The sequence below is a fragment of the Panthera pardus genome, unplaced genomic scaffold (genome assembly GCF_024362965.1).
Source record: "Panthera pardus isolate Hobbes unplaced genomic scaffold, ASM2436296v1 HiC_scaffold_24, whole genome shotgun sequence".
Classification (NCBI taxonomy): domain Eukaryota; kingdom Metazoa; phylum Chordata; class Mammalia; order Carnivora; family Felidae; genus Panthera; species Panthera pardus.
The window spans coordinates 123364163-123383360 of NW_026526810.1; the positions used below are offsets into that span (position 1 = coordinate 123364163).

At 43.4% G+C, this 19198-nt stretch overlaps 1 protein-coding gene and 1 long non-coding RNA gene across 2 annotated transcripts in view; both read right to left on the bottom strand.

Annotated features, from left to right (window-relative positions):
* Positions 1–368: 368 nt before the first annotated feature.
* LOC109274420 (uncharacterized) lies at positions 369–2455 on the bottom strand. Its single transcript, XR_002083587.2, has 3 exons — positions 2276–2455; positions 1907–1951; positions 369–884 (listed from the first exon to the last, which is right to left on the bottom strand). It is a non-coding gene; the product is annotated as an uncharacterized LOC109274420 (long non-coding RNA).
* Positions 2456–11989: 9534 nt separating this feature from the next.
* GALC (galactosylceramidase) overlaps positions 11990–19198 on the bottom strand; it is a 151046-nt gene continuing 143837 nt past the window's right edge. Inside the window, exon 17 of the mRNA XM_019461943.2 lies at positions 11990–13054. Coding sequence (XP_019317488.2) covers positions 12908–13054 — 147 coding nt within the window. The 3' untranslated portion in view covers positions 11990–12907. The remainder of the gene's footprint in view (positions 13055–19198) is intronic.

A 19198-nucleotide genomic window follows, 5' to 3' on the forward strand; every position in this document is an offset into this window, starting at 1 on the left:
GAAGCCCATCTAAAATTTTTTTAAAAATTTGTCATAGGTTGGTACAAATAACAGTTGGCTCATCTTTATACTACAGGAGCAAATTTCAGTACATTTTATCTCCTTGGAGAGAATATCTGTATGTTAATAATCTAACTTCATACTTGTGAGAATACATGGCACCTTGCTGATAGAACCGAGCATAATGAGGCTTCTGGCACCCTGTTGAAAATCAGCCAAGCATATCGCGAACTGCAGAGACTAGGGTATATATAGATTCACTGTGGGGTTTTCTGACTCCATCCAGATCAACCCTAAGAGGCAGTTCTGAAGACTACAGGGAACATGCAAGAAATTGGAACCAATATTTATTTTTTTTAATGTTTATTCATTTTGAGAGAAAGAGAGAGAGGGAGAACACAAGTGGGGGAGGGGAAGAGAGAAAGGGAAACAGAGAATCCCAAGCAGGCTCCACGCTGTCAGCACAGAGTCCAAGGCGGAGCTTGATCCCACAAACCATGAGATCACGACCTGAGCCAAGACCAAGAGTCAGATGCTTAACCAGCTGAGCCACCCAGGCACCCCAGAGCCAATATTTAAACCCATTCCAAGCAGGCCTATCATGACCAGGCCATCACTAAGCCTGACCTCAAGGGTGGATCCAGATGTACCAGTATCAGGTAGGCCTGAGCTTCCCAGTCTTGACTCAGCCGCTCAGAGCCCATCTGTCACATCACAGCAAACCCATTTCACTCCAGCCCTTCTCAGAGCCTCCCGAGAGACTGTGTTCTCAACACCCATTTTCAGCTCCAGAGTACCATGGCGGCCGGCAGAAAGGTATGGGATTTCTGGTCAACCATCAACTGGGTGTCAGCTAGATTCTGCTGGTGGCTGAGTTACCATTACTGCAGATACAGAGGGAAAATACATAGGCATATATCCCACTACCAGATTGCATTTGCAACAGTGGTAGCTTGGGCGAGGTAAGTTACCTTTTGTCTCTTGGACTAAGTTGTACTCGTAGCAAAATGTGAAAAAGGACAAATTTCTAACACTTCTTCATTACAGTTTTTTTTTTTTTTTGCTTCCCTACCCCCTTACTGGGTTATACCATGCTCCCCTTCATAAACATCAGTTCTTCAAGGGCTGGCCACTCTCCATATTTAGGATAGCATAGCCCAATAGAAACATAACGCAAGCCCAAATGTGAACCACACATAATTTGAAATTTTATAATAGCCACGTTGAAGCAAAAAGAAACAGGTAAAATCAGTTTTTAATAATATCTCTATTCAACTTAGCATATCCAAAACTTTGTCATTTCAACATGTAATCAATACAAAAACATTTAATGAAATATTTCACATTCTTGTGTGTTGTTGTTGTTACAAAGATCCAATGTGTGATTTACAACTATAGCACATCTCAATTCAAATTATCCATATTTCAAGTGCTTGACTGTCATATGTGGCCATGGCTACCATTTTGGATAGCATATCTCTATTTAATTGAAACTCATCTGTCTAGTAATCCATTCTCTCAATGATTAGCTGGTAACCCTGCCCAATAAATTAATTTAACTATGACACAGATGCACCTTCAATGCAATACATCAGCATTAACAGAGATATAGAATGCCTTGATTAAACTGTCCAGGAATTATGGCAATCCATTAAGTGATCAACCTCTACTATTCCTCAAATCACACAGGCGGGCTCCGATCCCTACACATGATATCATTATGAGGGGAAAAAATGAGAAGACTAAGAAAAAATTTTACATGGGCAAAAACTGATCCTAATTTCATGTAACTTTAAGGTAATTCATTTTTCTAGGAAAATTTGCAGAGTAATAGGTAAACATACCCCAGAGGAATCTCTTAAGTCATAACGATGATGCACACATTCTTACTTTTCCAAAAACTTACCTTATCAAGAAAAAGAAGTCCTGAGGAACTCCTCCTGAGCAACATCTGTAGAAAGCATGAGAATGAAGGACAAATCAAAAATCATGAAAACAGCACAGCTGTGATATCAGGCAGACTTGGATTTACCAGGTGAACTTGAGCAGATGCCTCCTTGGCACCAGTTTCCTCGGAATGAGTGGAAAATCCCATTTTCTGGGCAAAGCCAAAGGGAATTAAACATCCCCAATACCATGTGAGACCCTGAGTAGACAATATATGTTTACCAGCATGTTGTTTTAGAGTGAAGGCCAATCATCTTTCCAATACATAGCTACTGGGAGTCTATGAAAACCCCAAGAAACAGACCAGCAAGCCACAGTGCATCCTTACCCATTCACGCCCAAATCCAGTCCTCCAGGTAGCTCCAGGCTGGCTACTCACAGGTGCTACACCTTCCTGCAAGGCATCCTGGGAAAGGCTCTTTCAGAAAGGTCACCTCCCTGGGGAGCAAACAAGTTCTCACAAACTTTGTTTATTTTCTCAGTCCTAATTCTAGTTCTAGGAAACAGTATTTTCTGGTCCAAGAACACAGCAAACAAACCATTACTTTGCTAACAGCACAAGTGCTAGGCTTTGGGTCAGCCCGTGGATTGGCCACTTCTCGATCAGGTGTTCACCCTCATCCAATCAGCGGTGGCCTCTCTAGAAGCCTGAAGTCAGCTAGGTGTGTGGACAGGAATTTATGCCAAAGGTGAGAAAGTGATAGAGACAGTCCCCTGATCACTATACCACTCCCTCAGATGAGAGAACTGAGACTCAGAGAGAAGTAACTTGCCCACCTCACTCCCTGAGCTCAGGGACTGTGTCTGGTTACTGTTGCATAGCCCTCGTACCCACCTCCCTGCCTGTATTATTAAAAAGTGCTATAAATAACTGTTAAATGAATAATTGCAAGGCCAAAAAACTCAAGTTTGGTCTCCTATACTTGTTCTAAACCTTGGCTGCCCATTGGAATCACTGGGGGCTTTTTAAAAATGTCAACCCCAGAGATTTATTTTTAAAATTTCAGATGAACCTAATGTGAAGCCAGTATTAAGAACCATTGCACTAGTCCCCAAGTTCTTAACCTTGACTGCACATTAGCATCACCTGGGGCTTTTAAAATCCCCTTGCTGAGGCCACACCCCCCAAGCCAATTAAATCACACTCAGTCCCCCAGGTGATTCTGATCTGCAGCCAAAGTTGAGAACCTTGATCCAGAGGGGCCCTTCTCCGATTTCAATTTGCACTGACTCTACTGGGGGTCTTATTAAAATGCAAATTCTGGGTCAATGAGTCTTGGATGGGCCTGAGGGTCTGCTTTTCAAAAAAGTTCCCAGGTTGGTGGGAATGCAAACTGGTGCAGCCACTCTGGAAAACAGTATGGAAGTTCCTCAAGAAATTAAAAATAGAATTACCCTACAGCAATTGCGCTATACTAAGAATTTATCCAAATGATACAAAAATGCTGATTCAACGGAGCACATGTACCCCAATGTTTATAGCACTGGAGTTTATAGTACTATCAACAATAGCCAAACTATGGAAAGAGCCCAAATGTCCATCAACTGATGAATGGATAAAGAATGAATATATATACATTTAAGAGACTCTTAAATACAGAGAAAAAACTGAGGGATGCTGGAGGGAGGTGGGTGGGGGGTGGGGGGTGGGCTAAATGGGTGATGGGCATTAAGGAGGGCACTTGTTGGGATGATCACAGAGTGTCATATGTAAGGGATGAATCACTGGGTTTTACTCCTAGAGCCAAGACTACGCTGTATGTTAACCAATGTGAATTTTTAAAACGAGTTTCTAGGTGATGCTAATGCTCCTGGTCTGAGAGCGACACTTCGAGTAGCAAGGCACTGCTATGCAGTCACTTTTAGGTTCTGAAAAAGCTGCTTCAATGAATGAATAAAAAAGTTCTTGAGTTGGTTGCTTATTAGTTGACTATAGCAAATGGTTACTTGTAAACTGCCTTAAAGATGCGGCAATGATTCTTTTCAACAAATGCCTTCCCCCGCCGCCACCCCATACCCATGAAGATGAATTTCATGATTTGTTCATGTAGGATTTGGTATTGCTCAGTGGTTAGGAGCACAGACAGTAAGTAGTGTTAGAGTAGGCACTTAGGTTCCAGCAGGATATCTGGAGCTCAACAATGAGGAAGTCATGGCTGGCTAACTGGAAGGTCAGAGACCTGTGCTGGCAGCTCTCTACAAGAAGCCTGATCAAACCAGACAGGCCCAAGATGGCAGATGCCATGACAGCAAAGCGGTGACCAAATTAGGAAGAAAAAGCAGAAAGCCTGCTTCCTGCTCCAGGTAATGAATATTTTGCCCCTAGTTAACAACAGCTGATGAGAGAGAGAAATCCACCCCGCCAGGATGTATCTCATTCTCTCTCCCCCCACCCTCTCTGACTCTCACTCTCTCCCTCCCTTGCCTCCCCCATCTCTCAAGTATACGTTTCCCTTTAATAAGCTTTCCCGATTGTGTTGCTTGCCCACTGTGACTCATATCTGACCTTGAATTCATTCTTATGACAAGACCAAGAACCTTCCGTGACTCCTTCAGATCTGTCTGGGTCAGGGTCCCAGAGCCCAGGGACTCCCCAGATGACCCAGCAATTGTAAGTCAGATCTCCTTCCCCTTAACAGCTATGACCTTTGGAGAATTTCCTAAACTGCTCAGTGCCTCAGTTTTCTTATCTCCAGTAAATTAGAGATTTTTTTTAAAAAGTACCTATATGTTCACTCAGTAAACATCAGTGATGATTCGATTACTTATCACAAATCAAAACCACAAAGAGCTCTGACCTCACACCTGTTAGAGTGGCTATCTTCAAAAAGACAAGAAATAACAAGCACTGGCCTGGATACGGCAAAAAGGGAGCCCTCGTGCATTACCGGTGGGAATGTAAACTAGTACAGCCACTACAGGAAACAGTATGGAGGTGCCTCAAAAAATTAAAAATAGAAATGCCATACGACCCAGCAACTCCACTTCTGGGTGGAAGGAAATGAAATCACTATTATACATACTATATATATACGTATATGTATACACACACACACACACACACACACACACACAATGGAATATTAGCCATAAGACAGAAGGAAATCCTGCCATTTGCAACAACATAGATGGACCCCGAGGAATTATGCTAAGTACAATAAGTCAGAGAAAGACAAATACTGGATGTCCTCACTTACATGTGCAATCTAAAGAAGCCAAACTCTTCGAAACAAAGAGAAGATTGGTGGTTGCCAGGGGTCAGGGGTGAAGGAAATGGGGAGATACTGGCCAAAGGATAAAACTTTCAGTTATAAGATGAATAAATTCTGAGGATTTAATATACAGCATGATGATTGTATTTAAAATAGTGTATTATACAAATCAAAACCACACTCAGATATCACCTCATGCCAGTCAGAGTGGCCAAAATGAACAAATCAGGAGACTATAGATGCTGGAGAGGATGTGGAGAAACGGGAACCCTCTTGCACCGTTGGTGGGAATGCAAACTGGTGCAGCCACTCTGGAAAACAGTGCGGAGGTTCCTCAAAAATTTAAAAATAGACCTACCCTATGCCCCAGCAGTAGCACTGCTAGGAATTTACCCAAGGGATACAGGAGTACTGATGCATAGGGGCACTTGTACCCCAATGTTTATAGCAGCACTCTCAACAATAGCCAAATTATGGAAAGAGCATAAATGTCCAACAACTGATGAATGGATAAAGAAATTGTGGTTTATATACACAATGGAGTACTACGTGGCAATGAGAAAGAATGAAATATGGCCCTTTGTAGCAACGTGGACGGAACTGGAGAGTGTTATGCTAAGTGAAATAAGCCATACAGAGAAAGACAGATACCATATGGTTTCACTCTTATGTGGATCCTGAGAAACTTAACAGGAACCCATGGGGGAGGGGAAGGAAAAAAAAAAAAAAGAGAGAGAGGTTAGAGTGGGAGAGAGCCAAAGCATAAGAGACTCTTAAAAACTGAGAACAAACTGAGGGCTGATGGGGGGGTGGGAGGGAGGGGAGGGTGGGTGATGGGTATTGAAGAGGGCATCTTTTGGGATGAGCACTGGGTGTTGTATGGAAACCAATTTGACAATAAATTTCATATATTGAAAAATAAATAAATAAATAAGTAAAATAAAATCCTGTATTATATACCTAAAAGTTGCTAAGAAAATAGATCTCAAATGTTCTCACCACCCATATGTACACACACACACACACACAAATTGTACTTATGTCAAGTGATGATGTGTTAACTCATCTTATTGCAGTAATCATTTTGCAATGTAACTTGTATCAAATCATCACATTGTACATCTTGAACTTACACAAAGTCATATGTCAAGTAAGGGGCAATAAAGCTGGAAAAATTATTTATGAATAAGTACATACCGATAGCAAAGGAGTTAATGCGTGCAAAAGACTTAGAACAGTGGCAGACACAGTGAGTGCTAAGTTAAGAGTGAATTTATTGTTGTTATTCACGAAGCTTTTGCTGATCGTTCTGGAGCTGCAAAGGTCAGGGGCTCTGGAATATGACCACCCGGGGTCACATGCACCTCTGCTCATAACCAACTGTGAGGCTTGGGCAAGCTCCTTGACCTCTCTGCACCCCAGTTTTCTCATGTGCAAATGGAAATAGTGGTAGCACCTGCCTCCTGGGGTTGTTGCAAAGACAAATTATATGCAATGCACCTAGAATAGGGCCAGACAAAAAATAAACACTCAACGAGTGTTTGCGATCACTGTCATCACCTTTATTATTACCATGTGCCACGCACCGGGGAGACAAAGGTAAATAAGAAACTTCAAGCATAGCCCTTGTCGGAGCTAAAAAGAAATTGCAAATGTAAAACCCTTGATTTAAAGAGGTTGTACAGTGTCCGGACATCCTTGAAGAGAAAGTACAAAAAAGGAAATCCCGTCAGTTAATATCTTCTGTATCTGGAGTCATTCTCTCGGTTTACAACAGTTATTTTTACTCTGTGCTTTAGGCCTCTCATTTGCTTAAAACTGATGGCTTGGAAAGGGATATTCATCTGGATTCCCTCCCCGAGCTGACAGTCCACTGCCACTGTTATTACAATGATTTATCACCATTCTTTCTCTGCTGCTTTTGACAGGCAAAGGAAGGGTCTTATGTGCTGTCTCACGCCCTGACTTTGATAGACACATCCCCTTGAAAAAGCAGCTTATGTTTTCTGATCTCAACATCATAAAAGCTATATTCTCTGGTCCAGCTAAGCCAAAACCTTTCAAATATGCGCCAGATAAAGCATAGACTCCTACTTGCGTAAGTAATTGCTGGATATATTACACAGAAAAGAATTCGATTTATGAGATAGTTACCAAATAGGAATTACTAACATGTATCAGCATGTTTCCGCGTGTATAGACTGGTATATAGAAATTTGGGCAACACAACCCTCAATTCCTGGGAACATCTGCTTGCTTCAGGGCACTCTTTGTAATGGCTCTCCCTCGGGTTCAGGCAGTATTGAGAAAATAACCTTTATGAACAGAGATTGATACAAATGAAATGATAAAAACAGATATTTTTGGTATTATTTGTATTTGTTAACACACGCACATTCACCATAAGCTGGTAAAAATAAGGCTGAAAAATCTGGAAATATAAAGTGTAAGTTGGAGCTTGAGATGTAACTTTATTAGTTTCCTACGGCCACCATATCAAATTACTACGGACTTGATAGCTTAAAACAACAGAAATTCATTCTCTCAAAGTTCTGGAGGCCAGAAGTCTGAAATCAAAGTGCGGGCAGGGCCCTGCTCCCTCTGAAGGGGCTAGGGGAGAATCCTTCCTGCCTCCCCAGCTTCTGTGAGTGCAGTCTTTCCTTGCCTGTAGCTATGTCCCCACCAACATCCACCTCCCTCTTCTCCTGACATCCTCCCTGGGCATCTCTTAAAAACACTTGTGATTGGATTTGGGTCCAACCCATATAATCCAAAATGATCTCCTCTTGAGGTCCTTAATTTAATTGCATCTGCAAAGACCCTCTGTCCAAATAAGTTCACATTCACAAGTTCCGGGGATTAAACTACGGATATACCTTTTAGGAGAGATGGTGGTGGGGAGGTCACCATCCAACTCACTACAATATCCAAAGGAAACCTTATCTGTAATTATAATTAAAAAGCAATTAACGTCTGTCCTGTCGGTGACCCCAAAGGTACAAAAGAGTGGGCAGGAAAGAGCCTGTGAACACTGCAGAGCAAAAAGCCCGTCACCTGGACAAGGGCGTGGCCCCGGCACCCATGATCTCCAGTGCTGGATATTCGTTCATTTTCAGATTAGATCCATATAAGAGAATTTTGAACACTGAGCCATCCACTGCAGCTTGGAGCAGCTCCTATGTTGCTTCCACCTCTGACTTCATGAAAAACACACCTGCCTACTTGCCTGCTCATTGGAGAGAGACTGGCAGAGCCACATAGATGCATTTTATCGTCCATGGGAATCCCCAGTTCTTCCAGTATGGTGCAAGAACTAGCTGTTTGAAAGTGTGGGTGTCCCTCCCTCCTTCTCTCTGTGCTCCATGTCTCCTTTCTGTTTATTTCCATATGAACTGGGGAAAGGAAAGGAAGAGACAATCCTCTAAGAAAGCCATACAACTTTTCATTCATTTGTGGCTCCTGAGAAATCATGGAAGACAAAATAGTGGTCTGCTCCAAAAAGAAAAAAAAAAAATGTTTACAACTTAAATTATAGCTTTTGGCAAATCAAAAATAAACCTACAGGGAGTTGCTCTGGTCCCATGATGCAGATGAAGAATGCGGGATTTCAGAGGTTAAGTAACAAGAAATTGACGAACTGGGAGGCAGACACAGTTCATTTGGTCCCAAGCCCTTTCCTTTGGGAGCCAGGTTGACTGTTTCTGAACTCCCCTTTCAGGTGTGTGACAGGGTCAAGGCTGGCTCTGGGGTATCAGGAGGAAGGCGAGGAAGTATTCTCCGAGGCATCGGAAGCAGAGAGGGGGACATTCAGTGTAAGAAACAGGGAGTGGGGGGGGGGGGCTGCCTAAGTGAGCGCTAAGCAGTTAACAAAACTGGTGTCTTTACTCGACGGGGAATTATTCCTTGGGCTTATTAAGAAAATCCATGTCATGGAGTCCGGAAGAAATAGCCTGGCAACGGGGCCCTGGCTACCACATGCTCTGAATTTCTGGCTTCCACCAGCAAGTAGTGCTGCTGCTCTTAAAAGAGAAGGGCTTTGGCATCTTGCTTCCTGCTGCCCATTCACTCAGAGGGGAGGTCAGTGTGCCCAGGGGCCCGGTTGGGATACCACCAGTCACAAAAAGAGTTGACCCATGATCCCCAGTGAGCTGGTGCCCAGGGATCACATTGCTCTGCTCCTTGCAGACGTCCGTCCCACAGCTTCTCCTCTCTCAGCAGCCAAACCCAGGCCAGGAGTCACTTTTGAACGAATGCCATACTCTGTGCAGAAGCCTATTCATCATAAAGCTAATGAAGCTTACGCTTCAGGGACCCCAAGTAGCAGGGGCCTCTCTCCAGGGGCTACAGGCAATTTATATCCATGATCTGTTATTATTTTTCTGTAAGATGACCCTCCAAATTGTAGATCCTTCTACAGATTTCAAAAACCTGGATCTTCCCCATCTTTTATGGCTTTTCCCATGGAAGGTATAATTGATAGAACATAGAAGAGGGACTTAATAAATATCAGTCAGACTAATTAATAGAACGCTGTTAATGTACCAACACTAGGCACAGGTACAATCTTTGCCTTGGAGAAGTCCAAAGTGTATTGGAGAAAGGAGATATGAATAAAAGAAGCACGAAAAAAATGTAACCTCTGACTCAAATAAATGCTACGCAGCCACACTGTTATAGGAACAGACAGTTGGAGGACCTTACCCAGGCAGGGAAGTTCAGAGGAAGCAACAGTGGCCCTGAGATCTGAAGGAAGTAAGAATTAACTAAGCGGGAGGGAGTGGAGTGGGGAGAGAACTTTCCAGGCTGAGAGGACAGAAGCGCTGTCAAGGGAAAGACCAGTGTGTGTCCAAGGAACTGAGAGAAGGCCAAATCAGCAACAGCCCAGACAGCGAGGAGGGTCTTGGCATAAAATGAGTCTGGGAGGCAAACCAACCACACAGGACCTCACTGGCCATGTGACGGTCTTCTGCCTTTATTATAAGAAGAGCAAGAAGTGATGAGGCCTGTTTAGTTCGAGCGTTGGGGTGGGGGGCGTGGATAAGAGGAACGCCATGAGCAGGTTACAGGAAGTTCCAGAGAAGGCCCTGGAATCCAGCTGGCAAGACAGTAGGAGTGGGGGGATTGGCTGAAGGCGAGAGGAGGGATTTCCTCTGTCGTAACAAGAACAGTACTCCAGCAATGGGAGCCGGGGGTTTATATGGGAAGCAGGTGCCCTCTGATGGCTTTGTTTCCCTGCTGGGAGGGGGAACGTGGGAAGAGAAGCAGGAAGCTTGTAGAAAAGGAGAGATCTGAAAGATTCTTGCAAGGAGTCAACTCTCCAGACACCAGGCCACTTTGCAGGGAATACCCGGTGCCAGGCGAGGGGCTTGTATTTCCCAGACCTGCTAGAAGGTGCTGTGAAGCTTAGATGCCATCTCCCGTGGTGTTTCCATTCACACTACCGTCACAGGAGGCCCTTGGCCTGAGCAGAAGGTGGGGGCAGGAGGACTTGACTTTAAATATCCAGGCAGTTTTCCGTCTCGGCAAATTTGGAGAGTTGAATGCCTCTTTGAGGCAAACCGTTTCTCTCTTCCAAGAAAACTACCAGCTTTTCTTGGGGAAAATTATAAAGTCACGCTAACCGGAAGACAGACATTTTAGAGGCCCAGAGAAGTGCTCTCACTGGCAATGCAACCGGGAGTGTGCGGTCCCATCGGAGCCACGTCTCGTTGGGTCCCAGGCTTCCGGCAGCAAGAAACGTCTCTTTGGTCCTGCTTGGATTTGGGAAGCACCGGAGCTGCAAGCTGTCACTTGTTCTTGGGGAGGTGTTTGCATTTTTATGGGCATTTTCATTCTGACTCGGGAGGTCAAACTAATACACATAAAGCGATTGGCAAGCTGTCCATGCCACACTCAGTGATTGAAGTTCGGAAGAGAGGCAGAAGACGAAACGTAGCAAAGGTTGCAGCCATCAGGGAAATTTCTAAGGAGGAGGTACTTGAATGAGGTCGTGAGGAACAGAGAGGGCTGGGACGTGTCGGGGAAGGACGGGGCATCCTTAGGAAGGGAGCAGCTTGTGTGTGATTTCTCAGCATGCTGGTCTGGCTCTATCACTTACTGGCTGCGTGGCTTTGAAAAAAAATAAATGAACAAACTCTTCGGGCTTCCTTTTCCCTAACTGTGACAAGAGCATATTAGTACCTGCATGTAAGGTGGTACTGAGGAGTCATGAGGGTTTCCTGTTCACCATATCCCAGCCACATGAAAAAGAACTAGCTTGGGGTGCCTGGGTGGCTCAGTTGGCTAAGCATCTGATTTCGGCTCGGGTCATGATCTAGCAATTCATGAGCGTGAGCTCCGCATCAGGCCCTGTGCTGACAGCTCAGGGCCTGGAGCCTCCTTCGAATTCTGTTTCCCTCGCTCTCTGCTCCTCCCCCGCTCACACTCTGTCTCTCAAAAATGAATAAACGTTAAAAAAAAAAAAAAAAAAAGAACTAGCAAGAGGGCTCAAAAGGGTGACTAATAATGAAGACCTCATGAAACGACATTTGAAATGCTAAGATCTGGGGAAGGAGCCCTGAATAACCAACTAGGACAAGCATTCACCATATCAAGGGAAAAACGGGTAAGGAACCGCTAGTCAAGGTATGCGTTGAGGGGTAGGGTGGGGGGTCTGTGGAAAGGAGGAGGAATTCTCTGGGGGAAGAAAGTATAGGAAAGCAACCCCATAAGAAGAATCAGCTGTTGACTGCCAAGCCCAAGGAAGGCAGAGGCCAACTCACACAGAATTAGTTAAGTGCATCAGTGTATTAGTTCCCTATTGCTGTTAAAGAAAATCATCACAAACTTGGTGACTTCTAACAACACAGATTTATTGTTTCACAGTTTATAAATTCAGAAGTCTCAAATTGGTCTCAATGGGCTAAAGCCAGGGCGCCAGCAGGCCTATGTTCCTTTCTAGAAGCTCTAGGAAAGAGTCTAGAGTTTTTTGCTCTATTCCAGCTTCTAGAGACCACCCACATTCCCAGGCTCATGACTCCCTTCTACCCTCCAAGGCAGCAATGGCCAGTTTTCCTCACGTCATATCACTTGGAGTCTCTCTTCTGCCTTTCTTTTCTTCTTAGAAAGACCCTTGTGGTTACATTGAGCCCACCTAAATAATTCAGAATAATCTCCCCCATTTCAAGCTCAGATGATTAACAACCTCAATTCCAGCTATAACATATTCACAGGCTCCAGGGATTCGTATGGGGATGTCTTTGGGGCGCCATTAATGTGCCCACTACAGTCAGTAAGAATTTTCCCACCCTTTAGCAACCTGTTGGCCTTAACTTCAACCCCAGACTGGCCAGGGGCAGCCTGGCAAAGTGTTAGAGGCTGGGAAACAGAAAAGGAGCCAATGTGTGCCTGTGTATCCACGGCATCAGCACAGTCCCTGGAATAGCAAGAGTAATAAATTACATCAAGATTCAGCGGATGTCTGCACTCACATCCCGCGGTAATTGGGGGTTGAGCATGATTCCTGGTGGAAGCAGCCCCCTTAGACGCGCCCAGCCACATTTGCCATCTTCAATCAGGGAAGCCCCTTTGCCAAAACTGAAACTCTGCCTTATTCCCCTTCAAATTATAGTTATTGCTTTCACCCCAAACTCCACAATTGTGTAATTATACCTTGGAACATATGGTGCACACAGCTCCCTGAAAAGGGGGCCCCATCAAAATTTATAAGGCGAGAGTTTGCATCTCTGACTTTAAATGGGCTTAACCACTCAAATTAGAGCCGTTGTTCTATTCCAGAGAGAGACAAGAGTGTTCAGCCATTCCAAGAACAAGCAGGGCAGCGATACCCTCCAGCCACTGTCAGATGCATTCTCTGTTCTGCCAGCACAGAAGGTGGGACTGAGGCACGCAGGCTCCTAAAAGAGGAAAGTGAACATGTCAGCTGATCAGAGCCAACTTTTGATTTTTCACAAAAGGGGGGGAAGACGGCAACATGAAAGACTGAGAGCCATATACAGAGAAGCAATAAGGTGCTTCCTGAATGAAGAGATCAAGCGCCCCTTGTTGGAGTGAGGGGTGGGAAAGTCAGCACCTGTTGCCAGCAGTCCCACCAAACTGGCCATCTCACTATAGGGGCTCAGAAACCTTCAAAAGCAATCGTGATGCTAACTGGATAGTCTCCATGTGTCAGGAGTGTCCAGGGCAATAATCGGTGAGGGTTTAACCAGCACCGAAAGGGCAGGTGAGAGAGGTGGACTGTCGTGTAATCCAGGGAGGCTCAGCAGACCTTCCGGTGGCCAGGATGAATTTTCCGTCAAAAGCAGCTATCTCAGGCTCACTGAATAGTCTTCTGATTACCAGTTTGGCTCATGAATTTGGGGAAGGAGTTTTGAATAATCCAGGACTTGACAATTAACCATCTCCTCTGTACTTTAATAAATTTGTGTTTTTTATACATCTGGTCTTAGAACAGCCTGAGTCATTGTCTGATAATGACTCTAGGCTTTCCCAAATGCCCCATACTGTGGCCATCCATTGAGGGCCACCCTGGCAGCTACTCACAGCTCTCTCTGAATTTTAATCTTTGCTCTTTGGTCCTTGATTTATGGATAATTTAGAAATATTACTATCCTGGGGCACCTGACTTAGTCGGTTAAGCATCTGACTCTTGATTTTGGCTCGGGTCACGATCCCAGGGTCGTGGGATTGAGCCCCACATCAGGCTCCATGCCAAGCATGGAGCCTGCTTAAGATTCTCTTTCTGTCCTCTGCCTCTCTCTCTCTCTCTCCCCCTCCCTCTCTCCCTTTCTCTCTTTCTGTCTCACCCTTTCTCTCTATCTCTCAAAAAGCAAATATAATAAAATAGAATTAAAATTAAAAAAGAAATATTATTATCCTGGAATAACCACACATTCACATCAATGCACCCTTCATGGTGAACTCCTACTCATCCTTCAAGACCCAACTTATATGCTATATTTCTGAGAAGTTTTTTTTTTTCTGGCTTACCCAGTTCTACTGGGGTTGGGGGTGGGGGGTGGGGAAGGACATGGAGAAAATAAATCATAGAAAAAAATGATGAAATATTAGCGATCCACTAGTTTTCTAACCTCTTTACATGAAGAACACTTGTTCAAGCAAATGTTGATATGGAAGCCAATACGTAAAACATGAAAATATAAAAAATGGATGAGCTCTGGCTAAAAGAGGGATAGGAGGCCAGTAATAATTCCCTTGGCTTCCACAATGCACCCCCATCGCAGTGAAACTTTTATCCCACAGTTTGAAAACCACTTATTCAATCTAATTGTCATTTTACAAATGAGGAAACTGATATGGAATTCAATGTCAGGAAATGGCTGATACAATTGTTTCATGGGGTTCTCCCAAAACAGAGATGACAATAATAACATAGTATTAATACCGCCCCTTCCTGGCTTTGGCAGGCACAATTTATCAATCCCATATGCAGCTTCAGAATCCTTCTCAAGGCACCATTTGAGTAAACTGCTAACAGCTAACTAGGGTTGATATTTAAGATTAATTTCTTTACCATTGCTATTCTCAATAATAATTTTTTCTGTCCTAAATGCTAACACATATTATTTTATAACCATCCCATCATTAACAAAAGTCATTAATATTTAAAGGGGTAGAAAAGACTTGAATAGGATAACATAAGCCAACAGAAATCTCTTTTTTTTACATTTAATTAATGGTTTTACACTACATTTTGGGGGAGTTGACCTTCTAAATCTAGTAGTATAAAGCAAACAATTACTATCTGATTACATTTTCTTTACTAGATTAAAATGTAAAAATAAAGGTGCTCTATCTATTTCTTGGTGGTGGTGGGCAACAACTCAAAAATAAAAAAATGCTGGGGTGCCTGGGTGGCTCAGTCAGTTAAGCATCAGACTTGGGCTCAGGCCATGATCTCACGGTTCGTGAGTTCGAGCCCTGCACTGGGCTCTGTGCTGACAGATCAGAGCCTGGAGCCTGTTTCAGATTCTGTGTCTCCCTCTTTCTCTCTGCCCCTCCCCAACTCATGCTTTGTCTGTCTCTCAAGAATGAATAAACGTTAAAAAAAATTTTTTTTTAATAAAAAGATGGGAGGGCACCCTTGTTTTTTAACTGTCTAGGGTTTCATTGATTTGAGCTGGGAGTGAAAAAGCAAAACATTCCAAAGTCTGATCCTGGCTTAGCCTTTATCATTTTTAAAATATTCAGCTCTTGGGGCACCTGGGTGACTCAGTTGGTTAAACGTCTAACTCTTGATTATGGCTCAGGTCATGATTTCAAAGTTCAAGGGATCAAGCCCCATATCAGGCTCCGTGGTGGCAGTGTAAAACCTGCTTGGGATCCTCTGTCTCCCTCTCTCTCTACCCCTCCCCTATTCATGCTTGTTTGATCTAAACAAATAAATAAACTTTTAAAAAATTAAAATAAAATAAAATATTCAGCTTTCTCTTATTAAGAATTGTCTTTGGGGGCTCCTGGGTGGCTCAGTTGGTTAAGCGTCCAACTCTTGATTTTGGCTCATGTCATGATCTCACAGTTCGTGAGATAGAGCCCCATGTTGAGCTCAGTGCTGAGAGCACACAGCTTGCTTGAGATTCTCTCTCTCCCCATCCCTCTTCCCCTTGTGCCCATGTGCATGCTCACTCTCCCTTTCTCTCTCAAAATAAATAAAATAAACTTAAAAAAAGAAATTGCCTTTGTGGGGAAAGACGTGAATATCCTTTACCAGTCAACAGAGCTGATTCAAACATATTGGCTATGTACGAGACATAGGTAGGCTTGAAGCACATCATACAGCCATCTGCTGGCTCTGAGACCCAGTCTCTCTCCTTAAGTTCCTGCGCTAGGGTTCAGGACCTGCTACTTCAAAATGTGTAGCACCTTGGCATATTAAATATCTTAAGTTGAAGGCATCTTTTTTTTAAATGTCAGAAGCAAGAATTTCGCTCTGACCTCTCCCACCATCTGCTGCCCTTCTTCCCTGAAATAAGTCATAAAATTCCTCTGGGAAACGTATGTGGCCTGTACAAGGAGAAGGGAAGACATTCTTATCACCAGAGATGGGAATTTGGGGCCAAGAAATCTGTACAAACTTGGTTAAATTAACCCTTACCTTCCTGGTTACTTCTTCACCATTTACTACCCCCAGCCCAATCCCTTTGTCTTGTCAATTCTGCACAAATATGTGTTTTTTGTCTAACAGATATTAAAGCTTCCTGCTCTGGTCACTTCTCCAGATCTTCATTTTCTTGTGAGGGCTCCCATGGATGTTTAAATATACACTAACATTTGAATGTTTTTCTCCTGTTGATCTGTCTTTGTCAGTTTTATTTTCAGATGCAGGCAGGGACCCTAATAGGGTTTAGGAAAAATTTTCCTCCCCTACGCCTGCCTATAGGCTCTTAAAACAGAAAAAGTCTTCCCTTTTGGAAGAACAGGGGGGAAAGTCATTGCCCTTCTCCCCACCCCCTTACTCCTCTTCCTCATAAGGAGGGGTCATTTATCTGCTTAGGCTGGTTGGGACAGAGCACGTAGGCCTAGTAGCCAAGTCCCAAGTCTCCATCCATCTTTCTCCATCTCTCCAACTCTCTGGCATGTTTTCACATTAACTGTAAACTAGCCCCCCTCCTCCATGCAGTCAGCCAGTGAGAGAAAGTATCCTTGTGTCTGGGTTGCAGGTTCAATGGGAGGTAGAGAAGAGACCAGACAGAGAATGGAGGGGAAGCCCATTTGGGCCTTAAGTTCACTTCTCAATGTCCAGTGCTGCAACTGACAGACTCTGATCTCTTTGTGACTCTGAGTTGTAGAATTTGAAGGACAAAGTCAACATACAGTCTCTTCAGGAACCCCAATATTGCCCAAGATGAGGCTCTGTGCACATTGCATTTGTGCATGTATATGTGTGTTAGTTAGTACATGTCTCCTTGTTCGTCATGGTTCCAGACACACCAGAAAACTTCCAAACATCTGCTAATGCAAATTTTAAGTGGTCTTTAAGATCAGTAAGGCTCAACCAAGTGGGAAAACTTTCATTTTTCAAAAAAGGTTCTGCGATGGGATCCTCATTACCTCCACCCCTCCACTGCACCCCTGTGCTGCAAGCACCTGCCCCATACACAGGTTCATGGAGCTTTGCTGGGATCACTTTAACGCATGTCACACATCAGTTGTCTTCTCTCCAAAAGTAGTGTAGAGTCAGTGTCCTGGGTCTCTCACAGGACTAGATGGTGAAACTAAACTTCTACCCTCCCATTCATGTCACTTCCACACTCTGTGTGTCTCTTTGTCTAATCATTACTAGGAGTGACCATGAAATACCTAAGCGCCCTGCAGCTGACCACAGTTAGACAAGACATGCCTTTGCCTTCTCTGGGTTTAGAGTCCAACAAACCTTCCTGACACTTATCTCAATTCCTAGCAGCAGATCCGTTTTCTGGCTTAAATCATGAGCCTTCAAAAGACTGATTTCTTGGGAGCCTGATATGAAGCTCTGATTAGCTACTACATATATTGATATATATGGTGAGGAATATGGGAGGAGTTTCAAATCCTCGGGTTATCTCTGAAACCAGAATATACACCCTACTCTCACTTTTTTAGGGCTAAAGCATCTGCAAACTTATAATAAACTTGCCTCCAAAAACCTGCTTGTCAAGTACTTTGACTTAGGCCTTAATTCATAAATGTCTCCGGGACCTTGGAAGTCTTTATGTAAAAATTTTCATTTCTGTTTTTAATAACTTACTAGCAAATATAAATATAAAAGAAATATATCCATATAGTAATACAAATTCAAATATTACTAGACCTGCTCAAAAGCTAAAAACTAAGTTTTCCTGAGGTGCCTGGATGGCTCAGTTGGTTGAGTGTCTGACTCTTGGTTTCAGCTCAGGTCATGATCTCATGGTTCATGGGTTCAAGCCCCACATCAGGATCCATGCTGATGGTGTGGAGCCTTCTTGGGATTCTCTCTGTCTTCTTTTCTCTCTGCTTCTCTCTCTGTCTCTCTCCTGCTCAAATGTGCTCTCTCTCTATGTAAAAATAAATAAATGAACTTAAAAAAAAACAACTAAGTTTTCTTTCCCCCTCTTCAACCAAGAGTTCCATTCCTCAGAGGTAATAACTCCTTCTTTTGTATAATTCTTTTTTTTTTTAAGTTTTTTTATTTATTTGAGAAAAAGAGAGAAAAAAAAGAGAAAGAGAGGGAGAGAAAGAGCATGCACAAATGGGGAAGGGGGAGAGAGAGAGAGAGAGAGAAGAGAGAGAGAGAGAGAGAGAGAGAGAGAGAGAGAGAGAGAGAGAGAATCCAAAGCAGCCTCCATGCTGTCAGTGCAGAGCCTGACACAGGGCTCCATACCAAAACTACGCACAAGTTCATGACCTGAACTGAAATCAAGAGTCAGACACTTAACCAACTGAGCCACCCAGGTGCCCCTGTGTAATTCTTATGGGCTTACTTCCACAATACTAAGTGGGTGCATACACTGTATTTCTTAATTTGCTAACTTTAAGCATGATATATTGACTCTCTGCAATGAAAATGAGAGATTGAGTTCATTCACGCTGCCTCCAATACTGTGTCTTCTGTATTTCTGCCATATTTTTTATTCTCTAATTTATATTCACAAATCTTACTTACGCATTTTGAGTCTTTGAACCATTGGCTTTACACAATATCTTGGCCCATTAACTTTAGACAATATGTGATGGTGATGGAACAGGACCCCCATATTTGCCTTAGTGTCTCCTCACACCCTCCCAATCTTTGTCTCCTTTCCCCCTCAGTCCAACATGTCATTAACTTTATATGGCCAATGTCAAGGTTTATAACATGTGCATCAATGTAAAATAAATCTAAGACATTCATGCTTTATTTATTGTCTAAAAGTTTTCTGTCTTACTGGACTGCCCTCATCCTGGACCTTCTGCTAGACAGAGAAGGCTTTGGTCATGACTTTTATTTTTGTCTTCTCCCATCTGTGTTGCTGGGCTGCCAATTTCTTCAATTCCTGGGATATATAAGGCCAAAAAAAAAAAGA